Here is an 18,019-nt window from a genome sequence, read left to right as displayed (position 1 = left end):
GTACTTTCTTTATTGTGGCGGAAGGATTGTACTTATAAATGAAGTACTTTCTTTATTGTGGCGGGAGGATTGTACTTATAAATGAAGTACTTTCTTTATTGTGGCGGGAGGATTGTACTTTAATATTAGTGTTTGTGGTAGAACAGGCCTGAGGTGATTGTGTCAGACGCCGGTATGTGAGTCTGAAGAGGAAGACACTTCCTCTGGGTCTAATGACACGTCTGCACCTGCAGCGCAGAGGAGGAGCAGAGGAGCAAGAGGAGGAGCAAGCAGGAGGAGCAAGAGGAGGAGCAGAGGAGGAGCAAGAGGAGGAGCAAGAGGAGGAGCAAGAGGAGCAAGAGGAGGAGCAAGCAGGAGGAGCAAGAGGAGGAGCAGAGGAGGAGCAAGAGGAGGAGCAAGAGGAGCAAGAGGAGGAGCAAGAGGAGCAAGAGGAGGAGCAAGCAGGAGGAGCAAGAGGAGGAGCAGAGGAGGAGCAAGAGGAGGAGCAAGAGGAGCAAGAGGAGGAGCAAGCAGAAGGAGCAAGAGGAGCAAGAGGAGGAGCAAGCAGAAGGAGCAAGAGGAGGAGCAGAGGAGGAGCAAGAGGAGGAGCAGAGGAGCAAGAGGAGGAGCAAGCAGGAGGAGCAAGAGGAGGAGCAGAGGAGGAGCAAGAGGAGGAGCAAGAGGAGCAAGAGGAGGAACAAGCAGAAGGAGCAAGAGGAGCAAGAGGAGGAGCAAGCAGAAGGAGCAAGAGGAGGAGCAGAGGAGGAGCAAGAGGAGGAGCAGAGGAGGAGCAAGCAGGAGGAGCAAGCAGGAGGAGCAAGAGGAGCAAGAGGAGGAGCAGAGGAGGAGCAAGCAGGAGGAGCAAGCAGGAGGAGCAAGAGGAGCAAGAGGAGGAGCAAGAAGAGGAGAACCAGAGGAGGACCAGAGGAGGAGCAAGCAGGAGGAGCAAGCAGGAGGAGCAAGAAGAGCAAAAGGAGGAGCAAGCAGCAGGAGCAAGAGGAGGAGCAGAGGAGGAGAACCAGAGGAGGAGAACCAGAGGAGGAGGAGCAAGAGGAGAACCAGAGGAGCAAGAGGAGGAGCAAGCAGGAGGAGCAAGCAGGAGGAGCAAGCAGGAGGAGCAAGAAGAGCAAGAGGAGGAGCAGAGGAGGAGAACCAGAGGAGGAGGAGCAAGAGGAGAACCAGAGGAGGAGCAAGAGGAGGACCAGAGGAGGAGCAAGAAGAGGAGAACTAGAGGAGCAACAGAAAGAAGTTGATGTATGATCTGTGTTTACAGCAGAACACGACTCTGACACTTTCACATGTGTCGTTTAGAGAGAGAGAAAAACTGGTGATTTGGCAGCGTTTTAACAGTTTTAGCATCATTTTAGATCTTTTGCTGAATGAAGTCATTTTAAACCGCAGTATGTTCTCAGATGTATCATATATTGTATACCGCCCTATAATAATCTAGTTAAGTTTATTAAATCTAGTTAAGTTTGTTAAATGTGACAACCAGATATATAGATAATAAACGTTTTTTTTTTACATTTAGATCTATTTTTTGGACGATAAATACAGAAAAGACAATACATTGAACCAAAAACACGTCATTTTGCTTCTGAAATAGTCACAATTATTATTATTTGGCGGTTCTTAAGCATATACAGTGACCTGAATAATCACAATTATCGATTAACCGAATAATCTCGACGTCCCTAATTGGGAAAACGCTTATTATCGTGGCCTAAACGTCCAAAAGCGACATTTAAAACACCTAAAAGCGCATCCACATGTTCATTTATACTTCAAAGTGCGTGCTACGCGGTTTAAAAAGTATACACCCGGTATACACCCGGTATATACTCCCCGCGTGCCTATTTCCATCCGTGCCGCGCGGTGTAAGTGCTAAAGTTAGTCCAGGCTCGGCCCCTTTTCCATCGGCTCCGTTTAAGTTTCACACGCTCCGCATTTTCACCCGCAGAGCGCACGGACTTCACCGGGGAAAGCTCACGTTCTCCCGACTCACTCACGCCACTTTGCGCACGCCCCAAACCCGAGCGTAAACGCGTTTACTCGAACCGCGAACACGTTTCGAGCTCAACGGGTGTTTTGTTTTTGTGTTTTTGCCGCTCTTTCGGTGCGTAAAGATGATTGCGCTCGCGCCAAACCGCGGATTTCACTGAGGTTTTCGGGAGCGGCGGGTTCGGAGGCTGCGGCCGGGGTTCGGAGCATGTTCCCCCGGCTGTGGCTCGCGCTGGTGCCCGTGTGGAGCGCGTGGAGCAGCGGGCAGCGCGCGGACAGGTACGTGCCGCGGCGGAGGAGGGAGGACTCACGTGCATGTTCACACGTTTACACACTATTAGCATGGTTTTATTAGATTTATTATTTTTTAAAAGAGTTGTTAATGATTTTAAGAGTTCGGGCGCGACTATGATTGTTTTAGCAGTATTGTTTTTTTTTTTAATAGGTCGATATACGATTCATTCTATTGGATTACTTCTATTGTATATTGAGATTTTTTTTTATCATTTTATCATTTTTATCACTTTACATTTTTTATAATTTAATCGTTTTTATAATTTTAAAATGTTATCATTTTTTTAAATTCTTTTTTTTTAATCCTTTTTATCATATTTTTTAAAGATCATTTTCTATCATTATTAACCAATAAAGGGTGAAATATGGTGACTGCAGCTTCTAGATAGAGAATATTTACAGATACAGTACTTGTTTTTTCTTGCCGTTTTGATTTAATAATGTCGATATCTTTGTGTGTTCTTAAGTGTGTGTTCTAGTGTGTACAGTCCAGAAAACAATGATGAATATCCAAATACGACTACGACACTGGTCATAATGAGTCGATTAAGTGTTGCAGCCCTAATTAACTACTCGTGAACGGAACTTTTATTGGATTTTCTTACTGGTTTTGGAAATATGAAAGGTTAGGACTGTTTTTTTTACTCTTTTTTCTTTCTTTTTAACTCATTTTTGAACCTGGAGAGTCCCATTGATTCCAAGGGAGCCCTGGCCAAGCGGCACCAACGTTGAGAAATGAGAAATAATTCCACATTATTGAGATCTCTTCACGGTTTCAGACTTGTTTCAAAGACATTTAAGTACAAAACCTCCGTTGCCATAGCAATCAACAATCAAAAACTGAATTTTAATTCTTTTGAATGGTCAACTGTCCTCATAATAGCCCAGTCAGGAAGACAAAACCCATGAATAAACCCATTCTCTCTACTTTATGTGGGTCATTTATTCTTCCCAGTTTAGGCCACGTCTTGACCCTTTAATGTCGAATCATCAAAAGGACGTCCGTGGATTAGGCCTATAAATGATGACAGCTCCACTTCGTTTTTAAAGCTCTCAACAACTTCAGATCGAACGAAACTTTCACTTTTTAGTAAGTTGAGCGAGAAGTCCTTGTGCCCTCTGCTGGCCATGTGCACAAACATCTTCAGATCGTGTCATGTGGTTTGTTGATGCGTCACAGCAATTAAGTCGACTCGTCAAACGATGATTACGAGTACATTGAGGCTTTTAAACTAAATTTTTAACCCAAAAAAGGTCAAAAAAAGGCTTCAAGATAGAGAATATTCATGAAAAAAGTGTATGATTTTTGACATGTTTTGTTTAATAATGTAAAATTATTATAATAAAATAAGAATAATAAGCTTCAAGATAGAGAAAATGTATTTAAAAAGTGTATTGTTTTTGACCTTTTTTGTTTAATAATGTAAATAAATTAAATAAAATAATAACTTGGTCACAATTATTCAGATTTTTGCAGCTCTAGTTTGTTGAATATTTTACAAAAGATGACCTGCTTCTGCTGTTATTGTTGTTGTTGTTGTCGTCTTTGATGTTGTCGTTGTTGTTGCTATTGCTACTGTCACCGTAAGTATTTTAAATAAAGGAATAAAAAAAAAAGTCAAGCTGAGCAAGACTAAGTTGTCCAAAAGCGGTGTATAATTATCTTTGCTCCTATTGTATATTCTAATCATGAAGCTGTATCGGTGTCTTCACGTCCCTTCGCTTCAAACCCCGCCCTCTTCCTCCGGCGGTCCGCCCGGCCTCGTGTCCTCGGGCAAGGCACCTCGGCCTCCCGACGAGCGCTCGGGCGGATGCGAGAGCGGACGGGGACGACACAGACGGCGGAGAGTCGGGGGGAAGTATGCGGCGGCTCGTGTTCAGACCTGATCTGAAGTGGAACGAGCCCAGGATGCGGAGCCGGTCCAGACTGGCCCCTGAGCCAATAAACCGCCTCCAATGCCCCGCCCCCAATGCCCGGCCTCCAGTGCCCCGCCTTCAGTGCCCCGCTCGGATCATCCCAGCACAACGTTAGCAAGAGGAACGATTTTCACTCACTCGTTTCGGCGGCTTAGCGATTTATGACACTAAGATTATATTCGATTCTCAAGACCGATTTTGATGCCGCGCTAATCGTGATAAATGCTCTTTTCTTAGTCGGGTTTTTGATGGCTTAGATGACATTTTCAACAAAAATAACGGCGGTATCTTTAGTAAACATTGTTCTAGTCTCGATTAAGCTCAAAATATTTCAGAAAGGTTCAGGAAAGCTCATGTTTTGTCCTGTTTTCATTGCCATCTAGTTCCGGTACTAGTTTTAGTATCGATTTGTATCTGATTTTCGATATTTTTGACAACCGTATTACCTTGTTATTAACTCGTGATTGACGTTTAAACTATTAAAATGATTGTTGACTCTTTTAATAATCGTTATCCGGAGGTTACAGACTCTAAAACACATGGCAAAAGACCATTTATGACAAAAACAGAAAAGACAGCTGCATTATTAAATCAAAACGGCAAGAAAGATAAAACTACTGTTGATTTTACCAATAATAGAATTTATTCTCTATCTAGAATGCCTCACTCAGCACATTTTCACCTTTATCTGGTTTAAAATAGGTTTAAACTTCATGATCTTCAAAAATCTCAGGCGTTTTTGAACATGTTCGCCAAGTACAGGGTTGGACAGTTTTTTTTGCGGGATATTTTGTTGTTTGCAGTGAAGGGGCGTGGCCCAAGAAGTGCTCAATGAAATAATGCGTTCTTGTGTCGCAGCTGGATCGACCTGCGGGGAGCGCTGTCTGATGGCCTGTGTCGCTACGGTAACAGCGTGGAGTGCTGCTGGGGCTGGAGCGTGGAGCACGGCCGCTGTCGACGTGAGGCCAACTTTTTGTTTTTTTGTTTAGTTTAACACACAACTCTTTGAGCTTTTAAACACGTTGTAATGTTTCCTCATCAAAAGTATTCTTGGAGTGTTATTTAATCCCTGCCTTTGACTAGAGACTAGAAAAAGACACATTGATTGGTCGTTATGTGCACTTTTTAGCGTATCGCCCCTTAAGTCTCCAGACCAAGATGTTATTATGTTTTGGCTGCCGAAGAATAACACTTAAAGGACAAATATTATGCATTATTTGTATTGTTTTCAGCCTTTAAACTGGCTCTTGAGTACATGTAGTTTGGCATTTCAAGTCTCAGAACTTTAAAAACAATAAAAAGTGTCATAAAAAACATAAGGAGTTTTCATGTCTCTGGCTTTGCCCACAAAACAAACTCGTCTCCATCTACTGGCAGCAGAGGGAATTACATATTTGAGAGAACGGATCAAGAAAACGTCACGTATTGAGGAAACTTGTTTTTGACGCTCAGAAGGATTGGACTTTCTGACCAGGTTTATTCATTCTAGCAAGAATGAAGCTAAATGGGAAAGATGTAAGAAAGTGTATATACATATATTATATCATTTTATTTCATTTCATTTTAATTGCATGGCTGGTTTTCCGCCCAGAGCCACCAGGAGAAGACGGCGCACACTACAAACACCCGGAAAATACAGATTTAACGATTAAAAACGATAAAACGTTTTTAAAAAAAGTAACTAAACAAGTTGATGAATAAACACTCTTTTCTTTGCTCTTTTCCAACAAATGTGATCGAAATGCTGCCTCCATGTTTGTTTTCCTTCCGTTGTGCTTGACATTAGTAACAGTTGGAAATATAAATGAGCCTAAACTGAGACCATCAGCAGCCACAGTTTGTAGCCTTATTTAAATGCTTTACTCATATATATTTGCTGTATGTCTGCCGCAGCTCACTGTCCTCACGGCTGTAAACGTGGCGAGTGTGTGAGTCCGGGCCAGTGCCGGTGCGAGCCAGGATTCACCGGGAAAACGTGCAACCAAGGTACGAACACAACTGCTCTTTGTTTGTTTGTTTGTTTGTTTGTTGCTATTTTTTACCTCATTCTGTCCTCAATTGACTCGTCTTTTAACCAGCGCCTCATTAGCATTAGTTCATTAGCATTAGCACATTAGCGACCTCAGAGCTTGTTTTTGTGACATCACACTAGGGCCTCATTGCAATTAAAGTTTATGCATAATTTACACAAAGAAACATGGATTCAACAAAATAAAGTCACTCTCAAATATGTTTATTTGTTGAATTAAAAAACGTTTTGGCCCAGTGTTTGCTGGGTAATTCCGTAGTGTGATGTCATCAATTACAAACAGGAAGTGAAATTATAAACCTAAAAAATTTGCTATTCTGTGATAACATTTTTAATCATTTTTTAGCGCTTTGACATTTTTAATTTTTATTCAAATATAAATATAAACATGGGAGAAAAAATTAAAATAGATCATGTTTCACGTCTGTTTACAATTTTATGTTGCAAAATCTTGTGGCGCCCCTAATCTGCGGAAACAGTATTATATGGAAACAAATAAAAAATACATTATTTTTTATATATGTAGTTAATAAAGCTTTTTACAAAACCTTTTACAAATACAGAACATGACCAGAGAGCAAAAAAATAACAGTAAATGAATCAGCATTCATGGCATAATCAAAATAAGAAAGAAAATTTGGAGTAATTATAATTTTTTTGTTTGCGTTTGATGTATGTACAAAATGACAGCGGTGTGCTTTAAAACCTCCGCGTGGCGTCGTCTCGGTTTGAGGGTTGGAGCTCGCCGGCGGAGGCACATTCCTGCGGCGTCGATCGCCCGCGAGGAGAAAGCGCGGCTCTGTTTTTAAACCGCGCTCTAATCCTGTGATTACACGGAAACACGTCCCGAACGCGCCAAGCAGCGTGCGGCACAAAACTGCTGCTAATGCCAGAGCATGTCGGGAAGCACTGGGCCGTTTCCGACATGTTTATGGTGATTATCTGTCGGTAAACGGCTAATCGCTGCTTAGCGTGTAAAGTGACGGATGACAGGTTTTTACGACTTTCTAATTTTGACTTTATTTGGTAAATTTATCCCTGTTGTACATATACATTATAGTTTTACACCAATCAAGTAGGTATTTGTGGATAAAATGATGAAAAATATGTAAAAGAAATAACAGGAAGTGACATCACTCTCACTCCAGTCAAAGTTTATGCAGAATTTACACAAAAAAACTGTTTTTTTTAACCCTCATTTAAAGTGCCTATGACAGGTTTGCACAATTTTGTAATGTTGACTTTATTTGGTGTATTTATATTTGTTGTCCATATAAATGATAGTTTTACACCAATCGAGCAGGTATTTGTGGAGAAAATGTGGAAAAGTCTAGAGAAAATGACAGGAAGTGACATCACACATTCCAGTTTATGCATAATTTACACAAAGAAACAACTTTTTTGACTTTCTAAACATTAAACCAACTAAATAAAGTCACACTCATTCATTTTTATTTGTCAAAAAACAGAAAGTGACATTATATGAGTTTTTGCCCAGTGTTTGCTGGGTCATTTCCTTGTTTGATGTCATCAATTACAAACAGGAAGTGAAATGATAAACCTAAAAAAATGCTATTCTGTGATAACATTTTCACACATTTTAGCTAAACAAAAACATATAAATCTTAATCTTACTTCAGTGAGTCGTCCGACCTGTAGGGGGCGCTTTAAAGGAGACATATTCTGCAAAATCAACTTTAACGTCTCCTCACCATTAGTTTACTCAGAGTTGCATTCTGATTGATTCCTGAGACTTAATCCTGTTTTGTCCTGCAGCCGAGGCTCGAGCGTTACCCCCTATCCCCGCCCACATTCCTGCACTTAGCCTATCCCCGCCCACATTCCCGCACTTAGCTCGTCAAACGGAGACTCAGAGTGTGACATGTGCAGGGTTCTAAAATGTCACGTAAATTTAGTTTAGTGAATGCGATCCGGAGTCTTGTGGGCGCTGTCCCGGGCTGTGCTGTTAGCCTTATTTGAATAGACATCGAGATAGAGTCATTTCTATCCGTCAGTGATCGTCTCGAGTCGGTAAAAGAGCGTGTGTTTTTTTCCCAGTCTTTTGTAGTTTTATGTTCAGGAAATGAATACGCCGTGTTCAATTGTTTGTTATCGTCTCTGTTTGACCCCCGGCCCCGCCCCCTTGTTAGCGATTAGCTCCGGCGCTGTCTGTTTTCACTCTCTGTCAGCTTAACCTCTGACCCCCTGACCCCGGCGATGACAGGAGCGTGTCTGGAGCGAGTTACTTTGCGCAGCCTGAAGTGTTTTGGGTTCGAGTTGCTCCGGGACAGAAAAAACAAAGGTCGGAGCTGACTTTGGCAATGAGTCAAACAGTGACGAGACGAAGGGAAAAGGCTGTCGCAGTTCATTTTTGTGGAAACGCACTTGATGGACCGACAGATACAGGAACGATTATAGAATATTTATACTCAAGTACAGTTACAAAAATGCCAAAATGTACTCAGTTACATGTACAAATACTGCACCGTAAAAGTGAAAGTGTGCGTGACTCGAGGTGCAGTGGCACAACTGCAAAAACACTTTCCCTTTTCAACACTGGATGTGAGCCAAATATGAACTCATTATAACGAGAAACGTCACTCGTTACAATGTGAAAATGTTCTATAATCGCCATGTAGTCCTAGGGCATGGTGGTCCCAGGGCATGATGGTCCCAGGGCATGATGGTCCCAGGGCATGATGGTCCCAGGGCAGATGATGGTCCCAGGGAATGATGATCCCAGGGCACGATGGTCCCAGGGCAGATGGTGGTCCCAGGGCAGATGATGGTCCCGGGACACACCTCACATGTCTTGTCTTCCGTCCGCACAGACCTGAACGAGTGCGGTCTGAAGCCCCGCCCCTGTAAACACCGCTGCATGAACACCTTGGGCAGCTACAAGTGCTACTGCTCAGACGGATACAGACTGCAACCCGACGGATCCTGCAGAAGTGAGTACGACTCATGAGGCCGTGGAGTAAAGGAGGAAAAGCACTGAACAAGAACTGGAAAATATATAATTGTGAATAACTGTTTCTTCTTGTAAAAAAATATAATTGCAACTATAAAAGAGCAAACATAACATTATTATTCTGGTTTTACGCATTTTCTAGTCAGGTTGAAGATGATGTTCTGAAAACAGCTAATTATATTCTAGTTTCCATAACGGGAGCATAACGTGCTGATGTTGTTTCAGACGCGCGGACCTGTTTCCATGCCAACTGCCAGTACGGCTGCGAGGTCATGAAGGGGCGGGTCCGCTGCACCTGTCCGTCGCCCGGGTTGCGGCTCGGCCCGGACCAGCGCACCTGTGTAGGTAAGACCAGTTCACGTCGGCCGAAATACCAAATTACGACGACGTGTGGTGCGGTTTCTTCCTCTTGTGTCACTTCTAATAGAAATAAGGATCTTCAACGTTAATTTAATATTTTTAAGTGACCGTTAACTCAATTTATTAGCATCTTACAGTCTCCATTGCTATTCAAAATAAAATGTCCACCAGGTGAAAAGTGAGTGCGTTCAAGGTTTCCCACAATGCATCGGGAAAAGTAGGCCATGTCCCCATCTCGCACTACACACTGGACTGAGTGTGTGTGCGTGTTCCGAACGTGCCCGAAGTGAGCGGGTGCTCAAGGAGCAGGCGGTGAACAGGAGAAATTGGACAATCCGCACTTTGGCGCTTTGTGAACGTGAAGATAAACGGCAACAGAACAGTTTTTTTTACAGTGTTGTTACCAGACAGTCACAGATTTATTTAAAATAGAATCAAGTTTATTGATTCCTGTTAGCTCTCGATGCTAAGTTGCTAAGGCAGAAGCGCCGCGCCGATCGAAAACGTCACCGTGAAATGCATCGCGGAGAATGTGCTCGCCTGAAGTCCACCTCGCTCCACACTCACTGAAGCCTGTGGTGAAGTGCGGCTCGAGTATCGGAACGGGGCCATAGCGTCCAGTGATGGTCGCTAGGGGTCAGTATGGACCACAATGCATTGCGAGAGTCGGACAAACAAGAGCGACGGGTCTTAAACTGGACACAACACGATCGAACCAGACGAGCTGTTCAAACAAAGCACTGTTGACTCAAGCATATAATCAAAACTCTTCAATAAACCACTTTAGAGCTGATAAAAGATTGTTAGTTTCTCAGTGTCTGGTGGATTTAATCAACGTTTATCACAGAAATACATTTTAACCAGAGTTTAGTGGACGCAGCTGGTTTATTTTGTCGACAACTCGATCCCGATCTTGAACAAGCAAATGAAATGGCTTGGTTTGTTATGTTTCTGTTCGGACAGCGTGCAATGCGGCGCCGATCGATGAAAGAAAAGCGCGTCTTGCACCAGGTTACGGCAGGTTTTTCTTTCTCCCTCAGACGTAAACGAGTGCCTGGCGCTGCCCGGGGTCTGCCCACATCGACGGAAGTGCATCAACACCTTCGGGAGCTTCGTTTGCAAGTGTCATTTCGGATTCAGGCTGAGCTACGTCAACGGACGCTACAGCTGCATCGGTCAGTGGCAGACGGGAGAACGTGTCCTGATTATTATTGTCATTTTTGATTGTATTTTTGTTCGTGTCCGGACCAGATAAAGACTCGAGGTCGTTCTGTGCGCTGAATCCTGAAGCGCCGAAGTGCAAGTGCAAAGACGGCAACTGTAAAGGTACGAGACGATTCCACGATTTCAGCTTCATACAGATGTTAAGCCATGAATATTTACCAAAAAATACATTTCACTTGCTTAATAAGGCGAGGCACTGCAGGTGAAAGGGAATAAAGCTTAAATTTAGAGCTATTCATTTGAAACTTCTTCTGTAGTTCACACAAATGTAAGGGAAAAACGTTTTAAACGTATTATTCAGACTGGCTTTTAACACTCCGTAATGTTATGATACTTAATTTTGTACAGTTTGTTTTTACTTAGGTTTTGTATTGCCTTGTTTTTTATTTTGAAGCACTTTGGTCACTTGTGAACAGTGTTGTAAAGGGCTTTATAAATAATGATTGATTGATTGATTGATTGATTGATTGATTGATGGATATTACATTGCTAAAAAATCTATGTATAAATGTCTAAAATTGCACATTTTTGAGACATCCAAATCTGAAAAATGAATGAAAGACGTTCGATAAGGTGAAAATGTGATTTGGTTCTGCTTTAACCGATATCAATAACACGTAAACTTGCGGAAGGTGATGAGCAGATGATTTAAGATACTTCTTAAAGTCAATACGATGTAAGGATAAAGGACATTCAGTTTATTTACGAGAAAATCTAAAATTACATTATTCTTTTATGGGTGTGTAATTATTAGCTCTTTCCACAGATGTGCCCAAAGTCAAAGTGGAGCCACAAACACCAAGAACTACAACAACTACTACTACTTCTACTACTACTACTTTAAAAACTAGTACAATAATCCCTACTACCACACCACGCATAACAACTAGAACAATCCCTACTACTACTATTATACCCACTACTACTACAACTACTACTACTTCTATTACACCGGTTGCTACTACTACTACTGCTACTACTCAGCCTACTACTACATATTCACATTTTATTACTACTACTACTAGTACTACTTCAAGTCCAGCTCCCACCACAACTACTACTACTACTACTACTACTACTGCTACAACTACTGCTACAACTCCAGCTCCAACCACAACTACTACTACTACTACTACTGCCCCTACTACTACTACTACTACTACTACTACTACTACTATTGCTACTACAACTCCACCATCTACTACTTTAAAAAGCACTTCTACGACTCCAATTTCTACTACGACTGCAACTACAATGCCTTGGGTGACAACAGAAGGGGGAACTACCACAATAAAGCGAACCGCAGCTCCCACGACTCTTATTTTGAAGACCACAATTGGCTCCACGACTCCGCCCACGACGACCGTAAACAACCACATCAACAAGGAAGTGACGCAGCGCCAGCGAGGAGACGTTCACAGTGAGGATCTGCAAAACATCTCACGTCAATTCCACTTGCATTACGAACCAAAAATATTTTATTTTATTTATTTTATTTATTTTATTTATTTTATTTATTTTATTTATTTTATTTATTTTATTTATTTTATTTATTTTATTTATTTAAGTTTTATTACTTTTTTTATTTATTTTATTATTTTGTTTATTTTGTTTGTTTATTTCATTTATTTCATTTCATTTATTTCATTTATTTCATTTATTTCATTTATTTCATTTATCATACCGTATTTCGTCTCTGTATTTTGGATTTAACTTTGTGTATTGAACTCAGCACTACTTTATGTCCTTTTTGACTATTCCACTGTGATAAACCGAGCTAAACGTTGCGTCACAACGTTTATATTTTCAGTCCCTCGCCATCCCGGGCACAACCAGGTCTGGGAGTTCGACATCGAGTTGGGAAACACGGCGGACGAAGCCAAGGACGACGCCGGTAAGTGAACTTCGGACGTTGTTTTGGACCGTGAAATGCGTCTAAAATGTCCCTTTTGTCGATTAAAAGGCCAAAAGTCGAGCCTGATCGTTTAGGTCACGGTCATGGTTTTGGTCACGTGACGTATTGTTGTGGTCGCCATTTTCAGACACTGCGGCTCTGGAGTGCTCGTTCGACCGCGGCGTGTGCGGCTGGATTTCAGAGCGAGAGGGCGACGTGCAGTGGGAGACCGTCCGGGGAGCGCCAGGTAAAACACACCGGGGAGCGCCAAAAACACACGGGGGGGGGGCGTCAGGTAAAACACACCGAGGAGCGCCAAAAACACACGGGGGGGGCGTCAGGTAAAACACACCGGGGAGCGCCAAAAACACACGGGGGAGCGCCAAAAACACACGGGGGAGCGCCAAAAACACACGGGGGAGCGCCAAAAACACACTGGGGAGCGCCAGGTAAAACACACTGGGGAGCGCCAGGTGAACAGGGAGCGCCAGGTGAACAGGGAGCGCCAGGTGAACAGGGAGCGCCAGGTGAACAGGGAGCGCCAGGTAAAACACACGGACACATATCAAACATGGAGGCGGATTTACTGACGTTCCAACGCCTAAAAAACAAGGGATTTTTTTTTTAACACTAATAAACTAGTTTACTCCTCTCTCTCTCTCTCTCTCTCTCCTCCCTCTCCTTCTCTTCCTCTCTCTCTCTCCTCTCTCTCTTTCTCTTCCTCTCTCCTCTCCCTTTCTCTCTCTTTTCTTTCCTTTCTCTCTCTCCTCTCTCTCTCTCTCTCCTCTCTCTCTCTCTCTCCTCTCTCTCTCTCCCTCCCTCTCTCTCTCCAGGTGAGCGTTACCTGTCGGTCCCGCCCCTGAAGCCGGGTCAGAGGTCCCTCCGGGGAGCGCGCGTCTCCCTGGCCGTGGCTCCGCCCTTCAGCCTGGGGCCCGCCTGCTTCTCCTTCTCCCACTGGCTCACGGGTCACCACGTGGGCGTGGTCCAGGTGTTCCTCAGAAAGGGGAGGGACCACAGGTAAGGACTGTCGACACTCACTCAAAGCATGACAAAGGCTGACGAGCACATTGTTCACTATGATTATGATTATTATGATGATTATTATTATTATGATTATTATTGTTGTTGTTTATGTTTCTTTCTCCTGTGGTTGGTCAGATATGGCTCGGCCGTCTGGAGCAGGACCGGAGGACACGGCTGGAGACAGACTCAAGTCACTTTGGACAAAAACTCAGTCGACCGGGTCAGTCCCTCACGTCTGCTGCCGTGTTATTTAACCATCTCCACGGAGACCTCGTTACGAGTCAGATCTGCGGCTCACAAAGTGTTTCTGGGCAGTGAAGTCGCTTGTAGTCACAGTGAAACAATGGGAAATGTTTAAAGCTTTACCGAACATCCAAAGTGACGTATTATCACCAGAAAGGTTACGCGGTGTTCCTTTAAATAACACTCAAACTGGATGGAACGCAAGTAAAATGAGGAAATATGATGTTTTGAGACGTATAATTCCAAATGTATAAAAAAAAAAAGACTAAATTAGCCCCAAAAATGTATAAAATGTTAAATAATGATCCTATGATTTGTGGCGTGCAGATCTTGCTGAAGGCCGAGCGGCGGAGAGGGCACAGGGGCCAAATCGCCGTGGACGACCTCAGACTCAGACGCGGCCCCTGCAGATGACGCCGCGCCAACACAGCGCTCTGATTGGGCCGTCGTTCATCCTCAGCTCCTCCCTCTCCTCGGACACTTCGATGGGGACGTTTCACTGAAGCCTAAATGAGAAGAAGAAGTATCAAGGACTCAAAAGACTCTACTGTACGTCATTGGTTGATATGTTGTAATGTGGATTCATAGTTTTCACTGTGAGAAGTTAACCTGCAATATTTTATAATAAAACTATATTGAAACCTTCACAAAATAAAATTACACCTCGTCCAAAATATCTGCAAAACTGTAGCTCTTGAACTGAATCCCAGTTTATAATCCATAGACCTGGTTTAGTCCTAGTTTAGACATGGGTTGGACCTGGTTTAGTCCTGGTTTGGACCTGGTTTAGTCCTAGTTTAGACCTGGTTTAGACCTGGTTTAGACCTGGTTTAGACATGGGTTAGACCTGGTTTAGACCTGGTTTAGACATGGGTTAGACCTGGTTTAGACCTGGTTTAGTCCTAGTTTAGACATGGGTTGGACCTGGTTTAGTCCTGGTTTGGACCTGGTTTAGTCCTGGTTTGGACCTGGTTTAGACCTGGTTTAGTCCTAGTTTAGACCTGGTTTAGACATGAGTTGGACCTGGTTTAGTGCTGGTTTAGTCCTGGTTTAGACCTGGTTTGGACCTGATTTAGACCTGGTTTGGACCTGGTTTAGACATGGGTTAGACCTGGTTTAGACATGGGTTGGACCTGGTTTAGTCCTGGTTTAATCCTGGTTTAGACATGGGTTTAGACATGGGTTGGACCTGGTTTAGTCCTGGTTTAGACCTGGTTTAGTCCTGGTTTAGACCTGGTTTAGTACAGCTCTTTTGGGAACAGACGCATATCTATCAGTTTGTAGGCATGGATTAGTCCTGGTTTAGACCTTATTGAGTTCGACCTGTTTATTCCATCTTTTATCGACTCTTCCCAGTCTTCAGTGGTAAATGTAGAGTTGCTTTATCCTTGTTTAGTATTGGATTAGACCTGGTTTAGTCCTGGTTTATGTGACTGAGAAGTTATAGCATAGAACAATAATAAGTATGTCAATCCAAGTACTTAAAGTATCACATGTGCCAGTTCAGGTCATCGTGACGCGAAGCACGGAAAAGTACCTGTGGTCTCCTTAAATCCAGGTGTAAATCTAGACCATTGCGCTGCAGGTAAACGTGGCCTGCCACGCCCTCACGCTTGAACTCTGACCTCTGCTCTCTCGCCTTTGCGAAACAAGCAGCGTGTGGGACTCCTTTCTCCCCCTTTCTCCCTCTCTCCTCCCCCTTTCTCTCCTTTCTCCCCCTTTTTCTTCTCCAGTCCAGACCGGTCTTTCCCGTCGGCAGTTTATCGTCTCTCGTTGGGCCGCGCAGCTGTTCCAAAAGGAAGAGGCGGGGCCGCTCGTTTGACAACCAACCATTTATAACAGCCATCTGCCTCCGAGCGCGTTTCCCATTCGGGTTTTGGGGAAAATCGAGGCTTAGTTTGCAATAGTCTAAAGTTGTGGTATCTGAAGGCGAAAGTGGGAAGAACGAAGAAAAAAACAACGTACGAGGCTAACGAGTTCAAGAACGTGATTGATTGGTGATTAGTTTGGACAGATGTGTTTTTACTTTTAGATGTTCCTTGTGAAAATGCGTGGAAACAAAAGGGGAACCTCGGGTCCGTTCTTCATCTGGAATCTGTGTTTTGCATATTTATTACAATTTATCTCACGTCTTGTCTTTTTAACGTCCTTTTTTATCGATAACGCCGTGTGAAAGCAAAGATGGATGAGGTTAATGCCGTGCTGCGGAGGTTTAGCCATAACGTCTCCATGGTGACAAACATTAGCTGAACCACCGTTAGCTGAACCATCGTTAGCTTCCTCACGTTACGCACCTGAACGCTCTCATTCCTCGCCCGGTTTGATCGCAGCGCTCACACTTTTACTGCGGCCGCACACGACTGAAGACTCTTTGATGGATAAGTACAAGGCGGGTTTGGTCCGCGGGGAATTTCCGCTATAAACTCTAAATTTAGAGTTTCTTTTAAGATCTATTCTGGTAAACTGGCTCTTTAGTAAGCTTTGTGGCACGACAGAAGCGACGTGCAGTTTTGTTTGTGTTTTGTTTAGTCCACAGCGCATGTATATGTACATTTTGCATTTTATGTTATCATACTTGACCAGGAAGTGCTCCTCTGGGTTATTAAAGTCCACAGCATTTTTTCAAGTTTTTGCTTTTTAGTGAGACAAACAAACAATGACAAAAGCAACATAAAAATTATACAGAAAAGACAACAAAAAAGAAGAAAATAACAATAAAAAAGATGATAATAATTCTAAAAAATAATAATAATTCAAAATGTAAAAAAACTTTTACACAGTACAGCGTCAGGCCTGAGTTGTTTTCTGTGCAACAGCTCCTCCTGCTGGAGAGACGTTTGAACGAGGTCAAATCTGCCCACCTTAAAGTGCCCCCTACAGGTCAGATGACTCAATGAACTAAATTGCAGTTATGATAAATGTATTTTAAATGTTTTCCTAAAAATTATACAGGTTATATTATATTTCATTATCGTATTTTATTATTTTACTTCCTGGCTGTAACTGATCACATCACAGTAGGAAATTCCCTGACAACCAAAACTCATCTAATGTCAATTTGTTTTTAATTTGCCAAATAAAAATACTTTAAAGCGCCATTTTTTAATTTGAATTAATGTTTAGAGAGTCAATAAAGTTGTTTCTTTTGTGTAAATTCTGCATAAACTTTGACTGGAACGAGTGTCCTTGGTGTGATGTCATTTCCTGTCATTTTTTCCACAAATATTTGTTGTAAAACTGTCATTTATACGTACAACATGTAAAAATACACCAAATAAAGTCAAAATGAGAAAATCATGAAAAACCTGTCAAAACATATCCATCTCTTTATAAAATATTGTATGTTAATCTTGGCAACATATTTAATTCACAAACCATTGGGACAAATGTAGCGCCGTAATCCTTCTGTCGATTAATCGATCAACATTATTACTTACCAATTATTATTTTATTTGAATTAAGAAGATTTATGTGGAGCAACAGCAAAAAAAAGAGATTTTTGAGTTAATTGTGAGTTTTATCTATTATTAACATATAAATAGACTGTTTAAGATAAGATAAGATAAGATAATCCTAGTATTTTCCTGCATAAATAGGAGTTTTTTTAGTGCAGTTTGGGTCGGATACATCGAGATACTTCATAGGTTTGACAGTATTTGCACACTCGCAGTATTTCAGTCGAGTAATCGGTCAATATTGGCACGATATTTCACAGACTACGGAAAAATGGAACAAATATGCTACGAGACAAACCCAGACTTGACTTAAATGTCTTCCACCTGCTGCACACGTGTCCTTTTCGATTGTTTCTCTCTTCTTGTCTTGAAAATTAAAGAAGTATGAGTGACATCCTGCTGTGGTTGTTATCAGTGGACGCTTCCTGTTCCCGCTCGGCCCCTCTCGTCTCCTCTCTCTCCCCGGTCCAGTCCTGACCTTGACTCTTACCCACGATGCACCTCTCCCTCCTCCGCCTCGTCCCGTTTCTGCTCTGCGCCCCCGTCGTGGCGGGGACGGCGGTGGCGGGTTGCTTCGGAGACCGGGACAAAGACCACCGGCCTCGAGTGAACTGCACCGCGGCGGGTCT

The 18,019-nt window shown here is 42.7% G+C and overlaps 1 protein-coding gene across 1 annotated transcript; it reads left to right on the top strand.

The window, feature by feature from the left end:
- Positions 1–1,949: 1,949 nt before the first annotated feature.
- LOC140371696 (nephronectin-like) lies at positions 1,950–14,603 on the top strand. Its single transcript, XM_072458882.1, has 13 exons — positions 1,950–2,259; positions 5,050–5,150; positions 6,085–6,177; positions 9,052–9,171; positions 9,417–9,536; positions 10,592–10,726; positions 10,803–10,877; positions 11,542–12,195; positions 12,586–12,669; positions 12,818–12,916; positions 13,503–13,686; positions 13,828–13,912; positions 14,263–14,603. The coding sequence occupies exons 1-13, from the start codon at positions 2,189–2,191 to the stop codon at positions 14,347–14,349; spliced, it is 1,908 nt and encodes a 635-aa protein (XP_072314983.1). The 5' UTR covers positions 1,950–2,188; the 3' UTR covers positions 14,350–14,603.
- The last annotated feature ends 3,416 nt before the right edge of the window (positions 14,604–18,019 follow it).

The sequence above is a fragment of the Eucyclogobius newberryi genome, unplaced genomic scaffold (genome assembly GCF_026437365.1).
Source record: "Eucyclogobius newberryi isolate DKJ021-1_F unplaced genomic scaffold, fEucNew1.0.hap1 SCAF_22, whole genome shotgun sequence".
NCBI classification, from domain to species: domain Eukaryota; kingdom Metazoa; phylum Chordata; class Actinopteri; order Gobiiformes; family Gobiidae; genus Eucyclogobius; species Eucyclogobius newberryi.
Note: the sequence above shows the minus strand (reverse complement) of the source record. Positions and strands in the feature narration are given on the sequence as shown.